This window comes from Gobio gobio (genome assembly GCF_949357685.1).
Source record: "Gobio gobio genome assembly, chromosome: 19".
NCBI lineage: Eukaryota > Metazoa > Chordata > Actinopteri > Cypriniformes > Gobionidae > Gobio > Gobio gobio.
The window spans coordinates 31,898,201-31,917,361 of record NC_137112.1 but is presented as its reverse complement, the minus strand read 5'-3'; the positions used below and the strand labels follow the sequence as shown (position 1 = coordinate 31,917,361).

The window sequence follows — 19,161 nt, the reverse complement described above, 5'->3', positions numbered from 1 at the left end:
AACAAGCAAGCATGCCGAGCTCAGGTGAGAAAAAGTATGCATAAGTAATGTAATGCATTACTTTCCATAAAAAGTAACTAAGTAACGCAATTAGTTACTTTTTTAGGGAGTAACGCATTATTGTAATGCATTACTTTTAAAAGTAACTTTCCCCCAAAACTGCAGGTAATTAACCACCCCGGTGGTCTGGTTCTTCTGTGCATCAGTACAGCTGTTTGCGAGACAGCCTGTCCCAAAGCTCTGCTCTCCTGGAACTGAGTCAACCTCTGGCAACTGCCTTGGTGACAGAGCCTGAAAGTGTCCACTGACCAGTGTGAACCACAAAGCTTGTAGTGTGTTTGCCCCCCTCCACCGCTGAAATGTACACTGTGGGCTAAATACTGCTTCAGTACTATCTCAATAGGAGCTGCTTTGCTTATTGTACCTCTAGTACAATAAGCTTTTCTCCATAGGCGGCCCAGTCCCTCTGGGTTGTCCTTTCCACCCTGTGGCTATGTACAGTATACTTAATGGTGTGGAGCAACTGAGGATGTGCCTGGCAGACCTCAGATGGCTTTATCTAACATTGTGTGCATACTTAGTACCCCATCTTTCTCAATAAGTGCACTTAAATTCCACTTCCCGTTTGTATGCTTCTCACAATATCTCCAGTAATAGCAAAGTCATGCTTGTTTGCATATTGGTCTTCTGTAGCACCCCAAAAGGAGGAACTCCTTTGATTAGGGACTGCCCAGGACCGCAAAAGAAACAGGGTGTGGGCATTTCTTTATAGTGTAGTGGGGTGAGGGACATGGGGTGTGGATGTTTTGGAGGCATTTCCAAATTAAAAAGACAACTCACATGAGCTTTAAAAATAATGAAAAACACCACCTGACCCTCACATGACTTCCCCATCACACTCATCGTTACTTCTGAGTTCTATTTATTTAGAGCTATCGGTCTCCTTGTGGCATCAGGAATGCCATAGGCTGTTGATATTCTTACAGACAATTTGAAGACACCTAAATGACATCATGAATGGATCGTATTGTGGTTAAATGGGAAATGTGGGTATAATAATAGATACCTAAAATTCTCAAAATATTTTTTTTGTTTTGCACGCAATGATTTTTTTTTTCTATTTTAGGAAATGCCAAGTTACATGATTTATCTTTTAGGTTCCTCTTTAGGTTCTACACTTTATTGTGTTATTCAGTTAATCCTGAGGCTTTATATTATATACGTATATTAAATATCTATAATTATATATCTATATATAGTTATCTGTCTGTCTGTCTGTCTATCTATAGATATATGAAACATTATCAAGAAACATTATATAATTATCAATGTTGAAAACAGTCATGCTGCATAATATTTTTGTGGAAACCATGATTGTGTTCTTTGACAAATTGAAAATTCAAAAGACAGGCATTCATTTGAAATTGAAATATTTTGTAACATTACTAAATAAATGTTCTCTCTGTCACATAGGCTTACCTGAAGCTCATTCATTATGCAGCTCATTATGCATTTTATGCTATTATGTTCTTTTGTCCTCTCAGGTGTGATTCCAGCATTATTCATTAGATATTATGCCTCCTCGCATACGGGCTTTGTGAAGAAAAATTCTCACATCAGTTTGAAGCAAAAACTCTAGGCAAATACACCCATTACTCAAAAGTCTTGTGGACACCTGTCTATTGTGTGTTTTGAGGCCTTAATTTTAAAACAGTTTTTTTTTGTTTTCTCAAAAACCATTCATAAACATTTTTCTCTCAAAAATACAAGCATGTACCAACATGTTGCTCACATATTATGGTATCCCAGTTTGTGCTGAATACAGTGTAATTACACTTTTGCCATTAATGTGTTTATAAGCAACTGAAAAAAACACAAATGTCAGAGCATGTCAAAACTTCTAAACGGCCCCAAAACAGCTAGGGGTTAATGTTAATTTCCTCTAACTATTTTCTTTGCAGACACCCCACCACTCTTCGGGCTGGACTGCGCGGCGACAGCAGCCCGCCCCCCGCGTCCCCCAGCCATGTCGTCACGCATCGGCCTGCGCCTGCAGCTCATGCGGGACCAAATGCAGCAGGAGGAGCAGCGGGAGCGGCAGCAACAACAGGCAGCATCCATGCATTATATGCAGCATCGCATGCAAGGCCCACCTGCACCCTCGTCAGCCATCAGTGCACCAAGTCACTTCCAGGCATCCATGCAGGTGCCTGTTGAAGTGCTAAAGGTAGGTGTATCCATCAGCCTGTGTGTGCTCGTCCTAATTTGGGTTTGATGAAGTGATTCTTACATTTAAATGTATGCATTTAACAGGCCGCAAATACCACTGTGATGATGCATTTCCACAGTTATTATTATCATAAATCTAGTAATGTTTTTTATATATTCTTTTTAAATTTTCTTTTTTTTTTCAAATGTAATGTACATTAAAGACTACTTTGGATAAACAGGGCAAATTAGCACGCAGTCGAGTCAGGTGCCAAAACAAGACATGCTTTTTTGGGCTATAAATAATGCCGCAAATACCACTTAATTGACTACTGCAAATGTTAGTAAATCAGGTTGTATGATTAAGTTAAACATTCTCCGCCCATACATTTTGCTGTCTGACAGGGAAACTCCTACAAATGCATATGCAAAAAGGTCAGCCACAAAAAATAACCGTGTCCACGCCTTTTCAGCGCTAATTTCTCACTGCGTGTTTTTAGTAAATCCTAATAGCAGTTTTTAACGCCAAAAGAGGGTTTGCGCAGGCACAAGTGGTTAGAAAATCTGGCCTTTTGTGGTTTAGTACCTTGGCATTACATTTCAGAAAACTGGTTAACACACTGCTGAATGAGTGTTCCTAATACAACGACTGAGGGAGTCAATTTGACATCTCTCTTCTGACCAACGTCATCAAGCTCTCAATATTTTTTTCCTCTTTTGGAAAAGTCATAGAAACACTATGGTGGATTTGATCTATTGCTAGTGATCGAATGGGAATGCAAAAATTATATTTGTTGTAGTTTCTGTTCACCACTATAGAAGTTTACCCAACTATGAACACTTCCGCTTCTGAGAACCCCAGAAAGGAAAAGTGCCAGTTAGTTCAAAACCATTTTTTTGGTTTTCATGAAAAACATGATACATAGAGTAGGTGTTTGTGAAAATTCTTTGCTAAGATAAGAAACTCCCTCACCCTTAAATCTTGTCAAATTCCATCTAATCATTGTGCAGCTATGTGTTCGTAGTATGAATGAGCTCCCCCATGAGACCCTAATCTTGCCTTCCATTGGATAGTCTAGCCGCGCTCAGGCCACCCTAGTGGTCCCAACTGGATGAATGAGTTCTAAGGAGTGCACGAAGACCAAATTAGGCAAGATTAAGTACTCTGGTAATCTCCTCTTGTGTTGCGGTGAAAGAGTAGTGGGCAAAGTCCAGAAGTCAGTGGGTCGTGCAGGACTGACCACGGCTTTGGTGTGCCGGATTACATTTCAACCAAGATCAAAAACAAAGTGGGGAAAATTTGTAGAAGAATGCGGTGGAACAGCAGCCAGGTAAGAGGAAAGAGACAGAAAAGAAGGGCCACTCTGACATAACTTATACAGAGATAACACACAGGAAGACATTCTTACAGGTGACCTGTTTCTGTCTGATTGCATCTGTTATCCTGGATTGTTATCAGTTAGTTTAAAGAAAGCAACTCTTTGCTCAGTGTAGATTTTGAGTTAAGATGTGTGTATGATGTTATGAAACTTTGTACTTCACCTACAAGTTCTTTTTCCAGATTTTTTTTTTATAGAACAGCTTCTTTCATTCTTCTTTCAGAACCTAACAAAACACCCCCACAGTTTTTTGGAGATCTGTAAAGCTTAAGAAAGTGAGGTTGTGGAATTCATTTTAGAGTTATTTAATGTACTGTAGCTCATGTTTGGGGCTGCCTTGTGCTTCTCTGAATAGACAGTAACAGGCTCTGTTGTGTGTGGTAGACGACTAAAACATTAAGGTTTGTTTATTATCCTCCAAGACAATAATATCTGAAAAATTCATTCAAACTGGGCGTCAGAGATTTAGGGAGATTTAGAATATATATACATATATATGTATATAATTAATTGTATCAAATTGTAAAATAATAACAATTGTAATACTACTACTAATATTAATATAATTAATAATAATAAACTATAATGCATATTATGGTGTTATTGATTTACTTTAAGGTCATTTAATTGTGTTTTAAAATCATAAATAAAACCACTTTCACTACTGTTCAAATGTTTGGGGTCAGTAAGATGTTTTTGAAAGTTTCTTATGCTTACCAAGTCTGCATTTATTTGAAAGATTATTATTATTGATTAATTAAATTATTAACTTGATGCATCCTTGCTGAAAAAAAAAGTAAAGTTTCAACTGTTTAAATTACATAAATAAAATGACATCTCTGGCTTATCAGTTATCGTAACTCAAACATTAAAATAATCTGTATCTATATCATAAGGGTTGACTCAAACAGATCCTGTTTGCATAGTCAAACCTCTGTTTTTCTCAGGCCAAAGTAGTGTTAAGGGTCATCATGAGATATAATAGCTACACTGTTGTGTTTGTTGAGTGTAAGTGGCAATAACATGTGCTACTAGCATGTTGTTGTTGCTAACTTCCCATACAGCCAACCATGTGTTACCTCAGGATTAAGCAACAGTAGCTCCTGTTTCACACAGAGTGTATCATTTAGCTGGACATTTACTGTCACCGTTCCTAGATTGAATAAAAATATGCAATGAAGAGCTCCATGCTAGATGCACTTCTAACCACAACGAGCCTTCTGTAATTTCACCTCTGAGAGCTCAGAGCAACTTTCCCTACCCAAAATTCTTTTACATAACCTTCATGGAGAGGTTTAACACCAGGGAATTGCCCTCCCAGACAGTGCCCCCAGTTTACAGCTTGTGTGTGTAAATTGGGGTCCTGTATCCTTCACTTTCACTGCCTATAAAAGTTTTACTTGCTCCATCATGTTCTTTAATCTTTCAAACTTTAAATAATACAAGAGGTTGGCTTGAGATAGTATAATAAGTCTAAATGCTTTCATCCACTAATCCTGAGGCTTGCTTTCATTCAGGAATGTGGTTGATGTATTATGGCTTGTTGATATGCATGCTTGCTCAAATATGAGAACAGTCGTGCATAAGTTCATAGACAATATGTTGCTTTATTAACACTTATCCTTTTTCTTTTCTTCACTGCACATCTATCACACATTTGATCAAATGTCAGTTTTGTGTACTAAATCACTCAGTTAAAGACAGTCTGGCTTTGAAGTGAAAGAATGAGGCCAGTCCAGTCAGACGTCACCCCCGTTCTGAACCTCCACCAGCAGGTGCTTGTGTGACTCATTGAACCTCTAGAGGCTCTTTCTGGCCCCTCTGTGCCCCGTGTATGCCTAGATTTAAACCCCACAGTTACATAACTATCTATGAGTGTGGCTCTAAAACATAGCTGGTTGAGCCTAAAGGCTGTGTAATGGTGACAGTAAAAACACTGTACTTTCCACTGGAATAGTCATGAGATGTGATATTGCCAGATGATGCAGAGTTTTTTTAAATTGTGTTCAATACTCAATGTGTTGCTTTAGAAAATGCAAGTTATTGCATTCTTACAGGTCTTACATTTCAGTCAAAGTATATTTCAACTAGGAGTCAGTAAGATTTTTTATGTATTTGAAAGAAGTCCCTCATGCTCACCAAGGCTTTATTTATTTAATCAATATTGCCGTTTTTTATTCAAATATATTTTAAAATTGCAAAAATTTCAGCAGCCATTACCCCAGTTTTAGTATAACATGATCCTTCAGAAATCATTCTAATATGCTGATTTGGTGCTCAAGAAACATTATTATCAATGTAGTTTTTTTTGTGGATACTTTTCGTGATATTTTTTTTCAGAATTCATTGATAAAAGAATTGCATTTATTTGAAATATAAATTGTGTTACATTTTATAAATGTCTTTCCTGTCACTTTTGATCAATTTAATGGATCCTTGCTGAATAAAAGCATTAATTTCTTTAAAACAAATATATCATATCATATTAATCATGTCATATATCATATCAATCTATTATATAAATTATATTTATTATATTATTGTTTACAGGTGCAGACCCATCTTGAGAACCCCACAGACTACCACATTCGACAGTCTCAACGGCAGCAAGTCAAGGAGTACCTGTCCACCACATATGCCACCAAGCAGGCTGTGCACGCTGTCACAAGCTTGGTACAGCCTTCTCCTCCCACCATGGCTCAGGGTCAGACAGGATCCGCCCCACCATCCATGGCCTCTCCTTGCATGCGCACTGAGCAGCTCATGAACTCCGCTGGGAACAGCGCGCCTAACAGTCCCATGGCCATGCTCAACATCGGCTCCAATCATGAGAACGAGGTAGTTTCTTAGTTTCCATACGGTTGTGCTTTGAAAGCATGTCCAGGCATTTTTGAAACAAAGATTTTTCCCATAACATATCTTCACATTCATCAGTGATTCATTTGTCACAACATGTTTAATTTACAGTTTGTATATCTGTCACAATTTTATATTTAGCACCATAGTTCCTCTTTCAGTTCACAGAAACCTAAAGTTCAGTAAATCACAAAGCCTTACTCATCTTTCATACATATTATTTTCTCAATTTCTCACCCCTGGCGAGTATTATTTGCCCAGGTGCACATAAAGGTCAGGGTGTTAACTAACTTAACTCTATTGTCATTGGAGTTTAAGTGGCCAATTATGGCCGTGGAGGTATAATTACAGATTAAAGAGTGACAGGGAACCCAAGGCAGGATGGCCCTTTGGAACGGAGCAGACTTTGGTCCTTCCTTCCTTCCTCCGCTCCCAATGCCACCAAATCCTATGGGATACGAAGTGAATGTTTGCTTGTGGCACACTAACAACCTTTGTGAGCTAAACTACAGAGGGATTATGTCTCTACGGCTGTTTAGAGGAATTCATCTTTCATCTGTAATTTCTAGCGATATTACAATTAGATGATTATAATGGAGAATTTATAGCAAACATCTTCAATAATCAAGAGAAAGTGTGCATACTTTTGTAGAATGCAAATGCATAAGGTGTCTAAATTCTCCTTATGTGTTTTTTGACAAGATGGATGAGGTTATTGATGACATCATCAGCCTGCAGTCCAGTTATGATGACATCCAGGCTTATATTGACCCCGTGGTCCAGATGCCAAACACAGTAAGTAAAGACTTCACTCAGTTCAGGCCTTTTAGTCGTTGACATTGCCGCCTGTGACTAATACAGATCACTGAATCCCAGAAGGTAAGTGGAAAATTGAGTGAATAATATCTGTTTATGATGCACACTCTGCGTCGCCTTGCCTCTGAATAGGTCTATTTTTGAAAGCCCCACAACCTCTTACTTTGACAATGGAAGAATTATGCTGGATCCATTCGTTGTGCCGCTTTTTATCAGGATTATAGGGATGAAAAGCATCTTTGTCTGATTACCAAAAGTCACGTCTAATTATAGCAAAGCACTGTCTCACTGTAAAATGATGCAACTGTTTTTCTCTCATGCAACCTCAAAACAACTTAATTTTTTGTTTTTGCCTGCTGAATTTTTTGGGCTTGATTTCTTGGATAACCGATATTAGGACCTTGCCAGCTTCCTTTGGCATGTCTCTGGGGGAAATGTTTTAAGTATTTAAAAAGTTTAATCGACTTAAAATTGTGGCCTGATTTACTCAAGGGAAGACATTGCGTTGGAAATCAGGAAAGTGGGAGCACTGTGCTTTGTATTTAAAGTAACTGCCCGACATTAACAATTAAGCTGCTCTCAGTTAGAGTTCAACTTGTTTACAAGGCATTTCGTGAAGGTGGGGAAGCAGGGGGGGAGGTTTGGGAGAGAGAGGGCCGGGGAGGGGAGGCTGAAAGTCCAGATAGGGGAAAGTTCAGTGTTTAGTGGTAAGGAGAAAGTAGAAGAGAGAAGTTCCCTGGGCGGCTCATGTTAGTCTCTGCAGAGAGGTTGAGGGTGAACGACAAGTGTGTGCAGCTATGAGAGATTCAGAGGCCAATATGAAAGACACAAATAAAACTTATGCTATTGTGGAGGTTATCGATGGAGAGAAGATTCAGCTGGTAAGGCCGACTTTTTCCCATCACTCTCCTTTCTCCAGGCCGATATGGGGTAGGAAGCAGGGGGTGGGGTTGTTTGGTCTTGCTGCTATTTGTTTCTGTGCGTCTTGTTCCTGGAAACTAGAGGGACTAGAAAGAAAAAAGAAAATGCCATGGGCACTTTAAGGCCACCGGTAACCTTGTCACACACATTTAGCCGCACACTTATAGCATGTTGTGCGCATATATCTGTAAATGCCTTGTTGTTTATGGCTGTTGTTTAGGTGGACCTGCAGGGGAGCAACTGAGTGCAACTGTTTCAACTGTTAAAGGGATAGTTCACACATAAATGAAAAATTCTGTCATCATTTCCTCATGGTGTTCCAAACCTGTCCACACAGTGGAAGTAAGTGGGGTTCAGTGTTGTTTTGGACCCCACTGATTTTCCTATTGATCCTTGGGGATCTATTTTCCATTGTAATGATTGATCTTTGGTTCAAGACTTTCTGACTTGGTCTCCTGCATACAGGAAACACCATGCATAAGGAAGTGCTACTGTTGGTTTTCTTCTGTTTACCAGAAACGTATTTACCTGAATAAGTCCAGTATCTTGCCATTTCTCCCTGCCATTCTTTCCAAATGCAAAGGTTTTGGTTGATAAATGATGTCATTATGCTTATCCACGGAACAATTCAATTCCTAATCCTGGTAGATTTGTAATATGGCCATTAATAAAAGCAAACAGTGGCGAATAGTCTCAGAACATTGGCCACTTTGCTCAATATTTAATGTGCAAACTATATTTTTCTGTGAGGCATTGGTCGGGAAATGCATGGGGGTGAAGAGGTGGGGTTTCGACTCCTAATGAGGCTGCAAAGGCCGCCTCTGACCCTGTTGACCATGTCCCTCCTTTGATCACTGTTTCTTTGATCAGTGGTTTAAAAGCCTCTCAGGATGGAATTCCAAAAACCAATAGGCCGTCAAAGACTTTGTATTGTGCATACATATTTGGAATCATCACCATTGTTTGTCAGGAAGCGGCATTCATAATTTCACACCCTCTTTTATACACTTTCCTCTTAGTTTATCTTATCGCATTCAAAATGCCTAATGAGCCATTTCTGTTTTCTCAGTATTGATCATAAGAAAATCGTACGGTTTCATGTAACGGCGGGTGCACATTTAACCAGAAGTAATGGCTTTGCATAACGGGCAACCCTCTCTTTGCTGACTTTTTACTGTTGATTTGTGTTTGTTTGCCTTCGTGCTTCACAGTAGCTTCTGTGATAAGGTATCTGAGCTGATTTATCTGTCACGGCTCATTAGGAGCCCATAGCCGGCTCACTTACAATTATACTCTGACACTAAGATGGAATAAAAGATACAACTGGTATAAAACCATAAAGACTCCGATAAGAAAGAACATAGTCAATCATTTCTCTCACCTAGAAGCAATAGCAATAGTGTGATTTTTATTTTATTTTTATCTCCATTATCTCAAGCGTTTATGGATTTGCTCTAGAGATAAGCTGAGTGTTTATTGGGTTTCTAGTGATTGTGATGATTTACCAGGGTTACGCTGTATATAGCTTCATAAAATGCCATTTGCAAGACAAACTAGTTGAATCTTCTTCTGTAAGGAAAGCATAGATTGCAGTAAGGACATGCAGTAGTCTTCAATTACAGGGGAATATGTTTGATGATTTGGTTTGTTACTCAATGCTTAGAAAGAATTTGTCTTTGTAGCTTTAAATACTGCTGTTGTCCTCTTACTCACCAAGACTCACATATAACCTCTTTGTGCACTGTAGCTCCCGCTGTCCAGCAGCCATTTGGATGTGTACACGGGGCCAGGTATGTCCGGATCAGCTATCGCCATGACCAGCAACTCCTGTCCTGCAAATCTGGCCATAAAGAGAGAGCTGTCAGGTACATTCTCTAGACATATACAAATCAAAGTTCTGCACACACATGGTCCCTACTGTTGGGAACCACATACAATTTCTGCTATGGCAACAAAAGTTCCAGCAAAAAATCAAAAGTTTAGACACATATTTTATTTGCACTACTACCCAGATACAATAGGGGTCAACAAATAAGCCATGTGAAATAAAACAAATGAAAGAATAGGAATTATATACCAAAAATAAAATAGTTTGTTAACCGACTTCTCAACCAATTTTTTTTGTTGCCTTTTTTCTCTATTTATATATATTACTAAATTACATTGCTTAACAACTGTAAGACATGAGAGAAAATTCACCATTCCAAAGTAATGTCACTTATTGCCACTATTACAAAACCTCATAAATCCAGTTCAAACTGCATTTGCGTGTGTAGCAAAGCATGTTGATTGACAGAATTGCCTCTTGTTTTTGGCAAGATGCTGAAGCTCGGGCAATGGCTAAAGAGAGGCAGAAGAAAGACAACCACAACCTGAGTGAGTATGCGCATTTTTCCCCCTCATTTCTTTCAGTTTACAACCCCTCACAGTTTAAAGTACACTATCTCCGCTAGTGCCCTGCCATTGACACCCCCCCGTCACCACCACCTCCGGGCAAATTTAGCTGACAGCACACTATACTTTGGTGTATCGTTAACTCGGACAGATCCTGCTGCCGTGGCATTAAAATGTAATTGCCTGTGACATTTCACAAGTATTGGAGTTGTACAATAAGACAGTAATTCCGCAAAACTTGGCCTGTTCCCAAGCACTTTGGTATAAGAGAGTATATATTGCTAGTGCATTACAATTTACACACAGAACCGGTTATCTCCCATCATTAGATTGAGTCAGAAAACAAATAAAAAAGTGATGACCACATGATGGTCAAGGTCAGATATCATGCTATAGTCTGTATAAAAAGAGTGGGGTGGATTCCTCATTCTGTCCTAATACTACACATTTTTTGTATTACCAAACTAACAAACTCTTCTTTTTTTTCTTTTAGTTGAAAGGAGGAGAAGGTTTAACATCAATGATCGAATTAAGGAGCTGGGCACCATGATTCCCAAAACCAATGACCTGTAAGTTTGTGTTGTTCATCTAAGCATTTAAACAATTATAATTTCATACTGACCAGATGTGAACTTTGTGGAGTTGGAGATGAACTGTAGTATTCTTTCATTGGGAAGCACTTAACTTTCTGGAATCTCTTGTGTTCAGGGATGTGCGCTGGAATAAAGGCACTATTCTGAGGGCCTCTGTGGAGTATATTAAACGCATGCAGAAGGACGTCCAGAGAACCAGAGAGGTGGAGAACAACTTCAGGAGAATGGAAATGGCAAACAAACAGCTGTGGCTTCGCATTCAGGTGAACATTCATTCAGGACATATGTGACCGATACAAAAATAAAAACCTAAAGCATCCGTTAAGAATAATAGTCTGTGACAACATTGAAAACAATTGGCATTGCAAAAAGATGAGCACTAAAACCATAATAAACCATATCAGTTCCTTGTTATTCTTTAAAAGAAATTCATGTGTATTCAGCAAAGATTCATTAATCTGATTAAAAGTGATGGTAAAAAAAATGTATAATGTTACAAAATATCTATTTCAAATAAATGTTGCTTTTTGAACTTTCTGTTAATTAAAAAAACCCTTAAAAAATGTATCCGTTTCCACAAAAATATGAAATATTAGGCAATATTAGGAATGCTCAGGCTGATAATGTTTTTTTGCTGACCATCACTTTTATGTTATGAACTAAATAAATAATAATTAATAATTGTTCAAAATAAATAGGCCTAATATTTGTTTAAACATAATTTTAAAGTGAATTTAGGTATCATAACATTATAATGTACAGTATGAAAAATGGACATTAACTTTGAGATTTGCTAAAAAGAATATTTAACTGTGTTATTTAATTATTAGTGATTCTAAAGATTTATTTTAATGAGTGATAAATGACAACACAGGTAATCGGAATGTAAATATGGGAAATATAAAATATATAAAACACAGAACAGGGTTATTTTAGTTTAACTAAAACTAAAACCATTTTGTTACTTGAAATAAAATATTCATTAACTAAAATAAACTTATTTTATTTCAGCTAGTTTCCAAGGCAACATGTCTCATTTTTATTCAGTTTAACTTGATGTACTAAAATAACTAAAAATGAAATAAAAATTTATAAAAAATATATATAGACATATTTTTAAAAAAAACTGAACTTACTAAAACTTAAAATGAAAATATAAAAATGAATTAAATCTATTATTTAAAAATGTAATAGTATCTCGATAGTAAAATAACACTGACAAAGAACAATACAAATAAATACAAACAAATCTAATATCGACCATAATAACCAATATGGTATTTATATATTGTGTACTCATTATACAAAAATACATAAAAAATGAGAACTGTTATTTTGAGAGATGCTAAACTGACCATCTTTATTGTGATCTTATTGTGCGAATTCATCAGGAGCTTGAAAGTCAGGCCCGAATGCACGGCCTCCCCAGCTCATCTCCATCCGGCCTGAACAACACTGAGGTTCTAAACCCCTTCGTCAAGCAGGAGAACAGCCCTGAAGAGAACCACCTCCCGCATCAGCCCCATCTCCCTCCTCACTACCCCCAGCATCAGCAGCACCCGGGTCAGCAGCAGCCCCTGCCCCACACTCAACTCCACCAGCACCAGCACCAGCACCTCCACCCCCAGCCCCCACTGCAGTACCCAGCAGTAGGCAGCTCCCAGCACTTTGACTTTGCCCAGTCGCTGGACTTGTGCGACGGCGGCATCTCGGGATATCAGGATGGCATGGGGGATCTCAGCTCGTTGGGCGGAGGTATCGGCCAGATGGGAAAGAAGAGCGAGCTAGGCTTCTTGCTGATGGAAGAGGCCCTGTCGCCGCTGGGAGGAGACCCGCTGCTGTCCGCCATGTCCCCCGATGCTTCTGTTGACAGCAGTCGCCGTAGCAGCTTCAGCATTGAGGACTCAGACATACTGTGACCTGGACAACCTTGGGTGTCACTGCACCACATTCATATGATGCAACACGTACACACACACACACACAGATATTGCATTTAGTCTGGCACACTGTTAAAGAAGAAAGGTACGATTTTGATGCGCCCTGCCACCATGAAATTAAAGTTTAGCTACTTTTTTTAAATTATTTTTTAGTCTGACATACAACATTTCTTGCTCCACAACTGTCACAGAAATGAAAATATGCACGTTGATATATGCAATATAGACTAACTAAACAAAGAGAACTGATATGCTTGAAATCTGTCACCAAGAAATATTATATTGAATATTGAATATTTTGTACAAAAATATGTACTCCGATACATAGAAGGCAGTGAAAAAGTGCTATTTTGAGTCTGAACTTTTGCACTCCCTGCCATATAGCAGTATATCTTTTGAATAGTCCAAACAAATTTAAATATGCCTTTTAGATATACATATTCTCCCCAGAATTGTAACTGTCCAAACCACACACTCGCATTCTCTAGCTATAGAATTATAAATTTTTAGAATTATAAAGTCAGCCGTTTCTCGTGTGAGAAACACACTTAATGTCCTCTAAATCAGGATAAAAATTATTATTGGAGCTTTTTTTATTATTATTATTATTATTATTATTATGCCGCCACGTCTGAGCTCTTAAACACAGCGCCTACTCTATCATAGCAATATGCAAAGGCAGCTTATCCTCAAAGTTGATCAACAAGCAGGCAGAACTGGCTTCCCGCAGCCATGGAAAACCTGGAAATATCAAGGAATTGTGTTTTCTATATTAAGATTAATACAATCTTAGTTGTATTAATCTTAGTCCTAAGACTATTATTATTTAGTTCTTTTAAATGAGTCAGCCAAATAGATTCACAAAACAGTCTGAATGATTCATTAGTGAAGTCACACTGAAACTTGAAAGGTCCTGGAAAATTCATTGGTTAAAGTGTATGGGAACTCTTGAATGTCCGTTCAGATAAATGCAAGAAGAAAAAGGACAGGTCATGCCTCAGGTGTGACTCCACCAAAATGCAGAGACTTGGAAATAAAGGTATCAAAAGAAACCGATGTTGAGTATGAAACAATGACACCAGGCTTCTGTTTGCATTACAGGCCAGACCAGGTGTTATTGTGACAGTACGTTCAGTGGACAGAATGCGACATAAATGAACTACCGGTAGTTAGTCCTGTTGCCACACATGTGCCGTAAAGCCAAGGCCGGATTCTTCAAGAGGCACACACTCAAATGCCCTCTCGTATTGGCACGCTGTAAAATAAAGCCCACAGCTGTGAGCGGCGTTTGTCCAACTGAAGTTCATACAGTTCAAGGTGCCTTTCAGGAAACCTGGATCAACGTGAAATTTGATCCAGCTTTTGAGCTGTACACTGAAGGAATTATAATATATAGAAAATGTACATTATTATTATAGGTTTTCTTTTTTTTTCTTCTTCCCAAAGCACTGGAAAAAATCTATTTTAATTTTATTGATATTATAAAGATTTTATGAAGTGAGTTTTATTTCAAATGTGTTATGCCACTAAGCCATTTAAATGTACTTTATCTGTGCTTTTTATTTTGTATTCTATCACTGCCGAGCCATTGAAATATACAAATATTTCTGCCATTCTGTTATACAATTGGCAAGTGCAGAGCCATAGTATATTTTTCTTTTCTCTCTTCTTTTTTTGTGTACAGAATCGTTAAAACACATTAGGCTTTTAAGAGATTTAAAGAACAATGTGTAATGTTGTTTTTTTTATATTGATTTTATTCCTTTTTTAAGAAAAAGACAGTTGAGGAAAAGTGATACTGTTGAGTAGTGATTTCATTCAAACTTTGAGAATGTGAATTTTATGTATTGTACAGTTAAACTAAGGTGGCTTGTAAACTGCCTGTGTTGAACATGAGCTTTAATAGAACCTGTGCGCTGTCCTCAGAAACAGTATGATGCACCTCCAGTGTCTTATTGCCTATAACCACCTCTCCCAGTTTTACTGCTTTATTGTTTTAAAGGTACAGTTCATAGGTGCTGAAACAGCACCATTCAAACCTCATGAATTAGTATTGAAATACTGGTGAGACACTTTTTGTGATAGTGTATTTTATGCAATGTGTATGACTGACTGCCTCGATCATACACCGAATTCAGCCGAGTTAAAACCAGCCAACTACTTTTAATGAGAGTTGGTTACTCTATGCAAATCTTTGACTTGGTTAGCTAGAATAGGCGTAGCATAGCAAAATAAGCAAGGGCATTTTGGATAGCATAGCAGAATGGGGCTTCTAATTTTGCTTGTGTGATTTTTTTTTTTTAATTTCCTTTTGTTTTATCCATGCACCAAGAATGAGAAGGTTTGCCATTTAAGGATGAAGATAAATCACTTGAAGTAAAGAGTGTGCTTTGGTAAAATATCTTGATGATTAAACAAACAAAAAAAAAACTTTGGCATCTTATTATACAGCATGCTGAAAGACAATACAAGCAGAATGTGTCTCAATTTTTTTACCAAAACCCTCTGAAGGCCTTGAGAATGTTTCAGTACTGTGGATGTGTCATGTTAATGGGATTTGCTCTTTCAAAAATCTCTGGAAGTAAATGACACCTCACATTAAATGTATTTAAGTTGATGGTATGTTACTGGCTTCTGTGTTTTGTGGGCTGCGTCTGAATTTAAATTCCAACTCAATTTGAATTAGTAATTACTTGAATTATACTTGAACTATGAATGTGTGTAGTATGAATGTAATCGATGTAATCCGGACGTAGGGCCTACTACATCGGCCATGTTATCATCATGTGACCTACCATCCTTTTCTTTAAATGAATCAGTGTACAGAACATCCATTCATTAATCAAAAAAAAAGTGTAGTCATTCTTTTATGTTTTTGCTCATCATGGAGAAAGTGAATGACATTTGGATCAGACCCGACCATTTCTTCTTGTGTAGCTATGGAACTTCCCCCAAATAATAAAAAGTTGAAAAATACAATTACTATTATTTCCATTGCAATAATATACATATATCTAAATTATTTAACTTGAATATAATATCTGTTTTCATAATAACAGTTTCCATGTGTGACCTGCAAGCTAGTTGTCGCGTCACTGCACTGTCAGAAAAAAAGGTACATTGCTGTCACTGGGGCGGTACCCTAAGGTACATAACAAAAAAGGTACTAATATGTACCTTTAAGGTACTAATATGCACTCTTAAAGTACTGATATGTACCTTTTGAGGTACTAAAATGTACCTTTCAGGGGTGAGTAAGGTACAAAGATGTACCTTTTCACTTTTGTACCTTAGGGTACCGCCCCAGTGACAGCCCTGTACCTTTTTTTCATGCCATTCACGAATCCTTTCCCATGGCCTCATGGGATAATGGACATTGTGTCCATCGTATGCGGACTTATTTTCGGACATACTTCCTTTAAACTGTTTTTCGCCTACTATAGGAAGTATGCGATTTCGGATACATGTTTTAATGGTGGTCAGTATGTGAACGTTTCTCGACAGTGCCATGAGGGGGAGCTCTACACCAGCATACTGGGTTAAAACAGAGATACTTGTCTTTAACTATGTTTGGAATGGAATACTTTTAGTCAGTTAAATGCTGACTGGATTTGGAGCAGTATTGTATAGGCTACTGCATACTAAAAGAATGAATTATGATAAACAATTTGATCAATGATGCATTGTCATGATCTCATTACACTGCATGTTAAATTCACATAGTGATTTAGTCATTTGAAATGGTAAGATTATTATTATTTTTAAATATACAGATTATTTAAAATGTCAACTTTTTGCTTTTTATTTAAATCAATTAGCAAAAAAAATTTGAATTGCATTGTGGGATTTGCATTTCATGCATTGTTCTTGCTGTATACTGATTTAGCAAATGTAACAGTGTTATTTTAGCATTACATTATAAGATTAGATGTTCTTTTTATAGTTTCCATTTTAATTTAATTTAATTTTAAGCTTTTAGTAATTTTGAGTGCTTTTGATTAGTTTATTTTCTTAATATTAAAATATATCTCCAATTATTTTTTATTTCAGCTTTATTTCTATGACCGAAAACCATGTTTAATAGTTTTAGTTAACAGTAAGTAACCACACTGCTAGGTAATTCATGTATTCCATGCATATAAAGAAAATAGACTGTGCTCAGTCAGTATGCATTCTATATATTGCAGAAACTGTAGTAAATTCAAATGGTACATGAATGTTTTCAGCTTTCAGTAAAAAAAAATTTATTCCAAAACGCACCCATAGGCTATATGATAAATAGGCTAAAGGATATCTGCTGAGAGGAAACATGCACAACAATGGAGGAAGAAAAGAAATATACTCTGGGAAACATTTTTGAGGTTTAATATAAAATTTGTAATCACCCCATTGAAAACAGGAAAACAAAAAATTCATCATTGATGAACTGACCTCTTTGTTTTGTGTCTTACAACGATAATATTACCTTTTATTATATCTTATTTCTTATGTCAGTGACATGAAGCAAAGCTTGATGTCTTTAGCACCTTACTTGGTGCTTGGTTTGGCACAAATTACAAATTTTTCAAGGGTATAAATAGATTAAATGTGAACATGGGACTCATTACTTAACTCAAGCATCAATCTTGACTAATCTGCCATAACCACTTAATTTTCCCATACACTCATGAATCAAGAGATTATCTTCAGTGGGAAGGATGACTAAAGCAGTCAAAAAAACAAAAAAAGACAAGAAACCTGCGCTGTATCCTCTAGGGGGCACCAGAGAACTGTGAAACTCCCTCAGTGCAACCTCATTTATTTCCTGTAACAATTACAGAAACAGCACTGCAATGCAATTAACCCATTTTTAAATACCATTTTATTAGGGCGGTTTATCCCAGATAAAGAGAAGCTTAAAATAGGACGAGGTGAGGAATAATTAGCTTGCAGTCATCTTGCCACCTCACGCATGAAATGTTCTGGCCGAGAACTGTGTTGCTTCGTTACAATGAGTGAACTGTAAACAGAGACTGAGAAGAACTGCAGAATTAATCTGCTCTTAATGTATGACGTCAATTCAACTGACCTCTTGAAATATCATCTAAAGAAAACAAACACGAATTCCATACGCATCAAAAATAAACATGACTTAGTTCTTTATGTAGGAAAATATAATCACAACCAATTATCACTAGTGTTTTTAGGCCTTGATCTAGACTGGGTTTGGCATGCTAACTGAATACAAATACACACACACAGTTCACACTCCAAAAGACTTATCTAATGCATTTATAGCTTATTATTATACATTTGTGTTCTTTAACATATATTACATATTCAATTAAATTGATTAAATATTACTAAAATAGTTTGTAAAATATATATTATTGAACAGTCTATCCAACCTTTAGAAAAAATCTTACATCTTTGCATATGTGTAGCCTGTCATATTTGATACTTCAGGCTTTTATGGCTTTTAACACTCGAGGAGGAAGGCCCAAAATTAGCGAAAATATGCTTGCTCAAGTTGCTGATATTTATATGACATAAAAGTAAGATGAAATTCTGATAGCTTATAGTGTAAATCAATGTGATTTTTATAACAGTATAGCAGCCTACTTACATACAATTTATATAAATATCTCAAAATAGTGTCTTAGAAAGATGATGTCAAGTCACCTTTATTTATATAGAGCTTTATACAATACAGTTTTAAAGCAGCTTTAAAGTGATAACAGGAAAAATATACATTTCGGCAATTGTTCAGCTGAGGTCAGTTCAGTCAGTGTTGATTCAGTTCTGTTGTAACTCAATTATTAAATTAGTAAATTTCATCAATAAAGCAGTTCTGAAAAAAAATAATGATATCATTGCCCAGCACAGTTCAGTTCTTATACAGCAGCATCAGTACAGTCAGATCAATAATATTGTTGAATATTAAGTGTCCCCAACTAAGCAAAGGCGACAGTGGCAAGGAACCCAAACTCCATCAGGTGACAGAATGGAGAAAAAACCTTGAAAGAAGCCAGGCTCAGTTTGTCTGGCTATCACCAGTCTGCTATGTATTTTCTA

The 19,161-nt window shown here is 37.1% G+C and overlaps 1 protein-coding gene across 4 annotated transcripts in view; it reads left to right on the top strand.

Annotated features, from left to right (window-relative positions):
• tfeb (transcription factor EB) overlaps nt 1–15,721 on the top strand; it is a 44,482-nt gene extending 28,761 nt beyond the window's left edge. For 2 of the 4 annotated variants that reach the window (XM_079844603.1, XM_079844604.1), the window contains 8 exons: nt 1,962–2,227; nt 6,138–6,425; nt 7,146–7,238; nt 9,928–10,045; nt 10,509–10,556; nt 11,068–11,143; nt 11,283–11,430; nt 12,559–15,721. In XM_079844603.1, the coding sequence (XP_079700729.1) occupies nt 2,027–2,227; nt 6,138–6,425; nt 7,146–7,238; nt 9,928–10,045; nt 10,509–10,556; nt 11,068–11,143; nt 11,283–11,430; nt 12,559–13,086 (1,500 nt within the window). In that variant the 5' untranslated portion in view covers nt 1,962–2,026 and the 3' untranslated portion in view covers nt 13,087–15,721. Of the gene's footprint in view, nt 1–1,961; nt 2,228–6,137; nt 6,426–7,145; nt 7,239–9,927; nt 10,046–10,499; nt 10,557–11,067; nt 11,144–11,282; nt 11,431–12,558 lie in introns of all 4 variants that reach the window. The other 2 variants (XM_079844601.1, XM_079844602.1) reach the window with 1 other exon arrangement.
• The last annotated feature ends 3,440 nt before the right edge of the window (nt 15,722–19,161 follow it).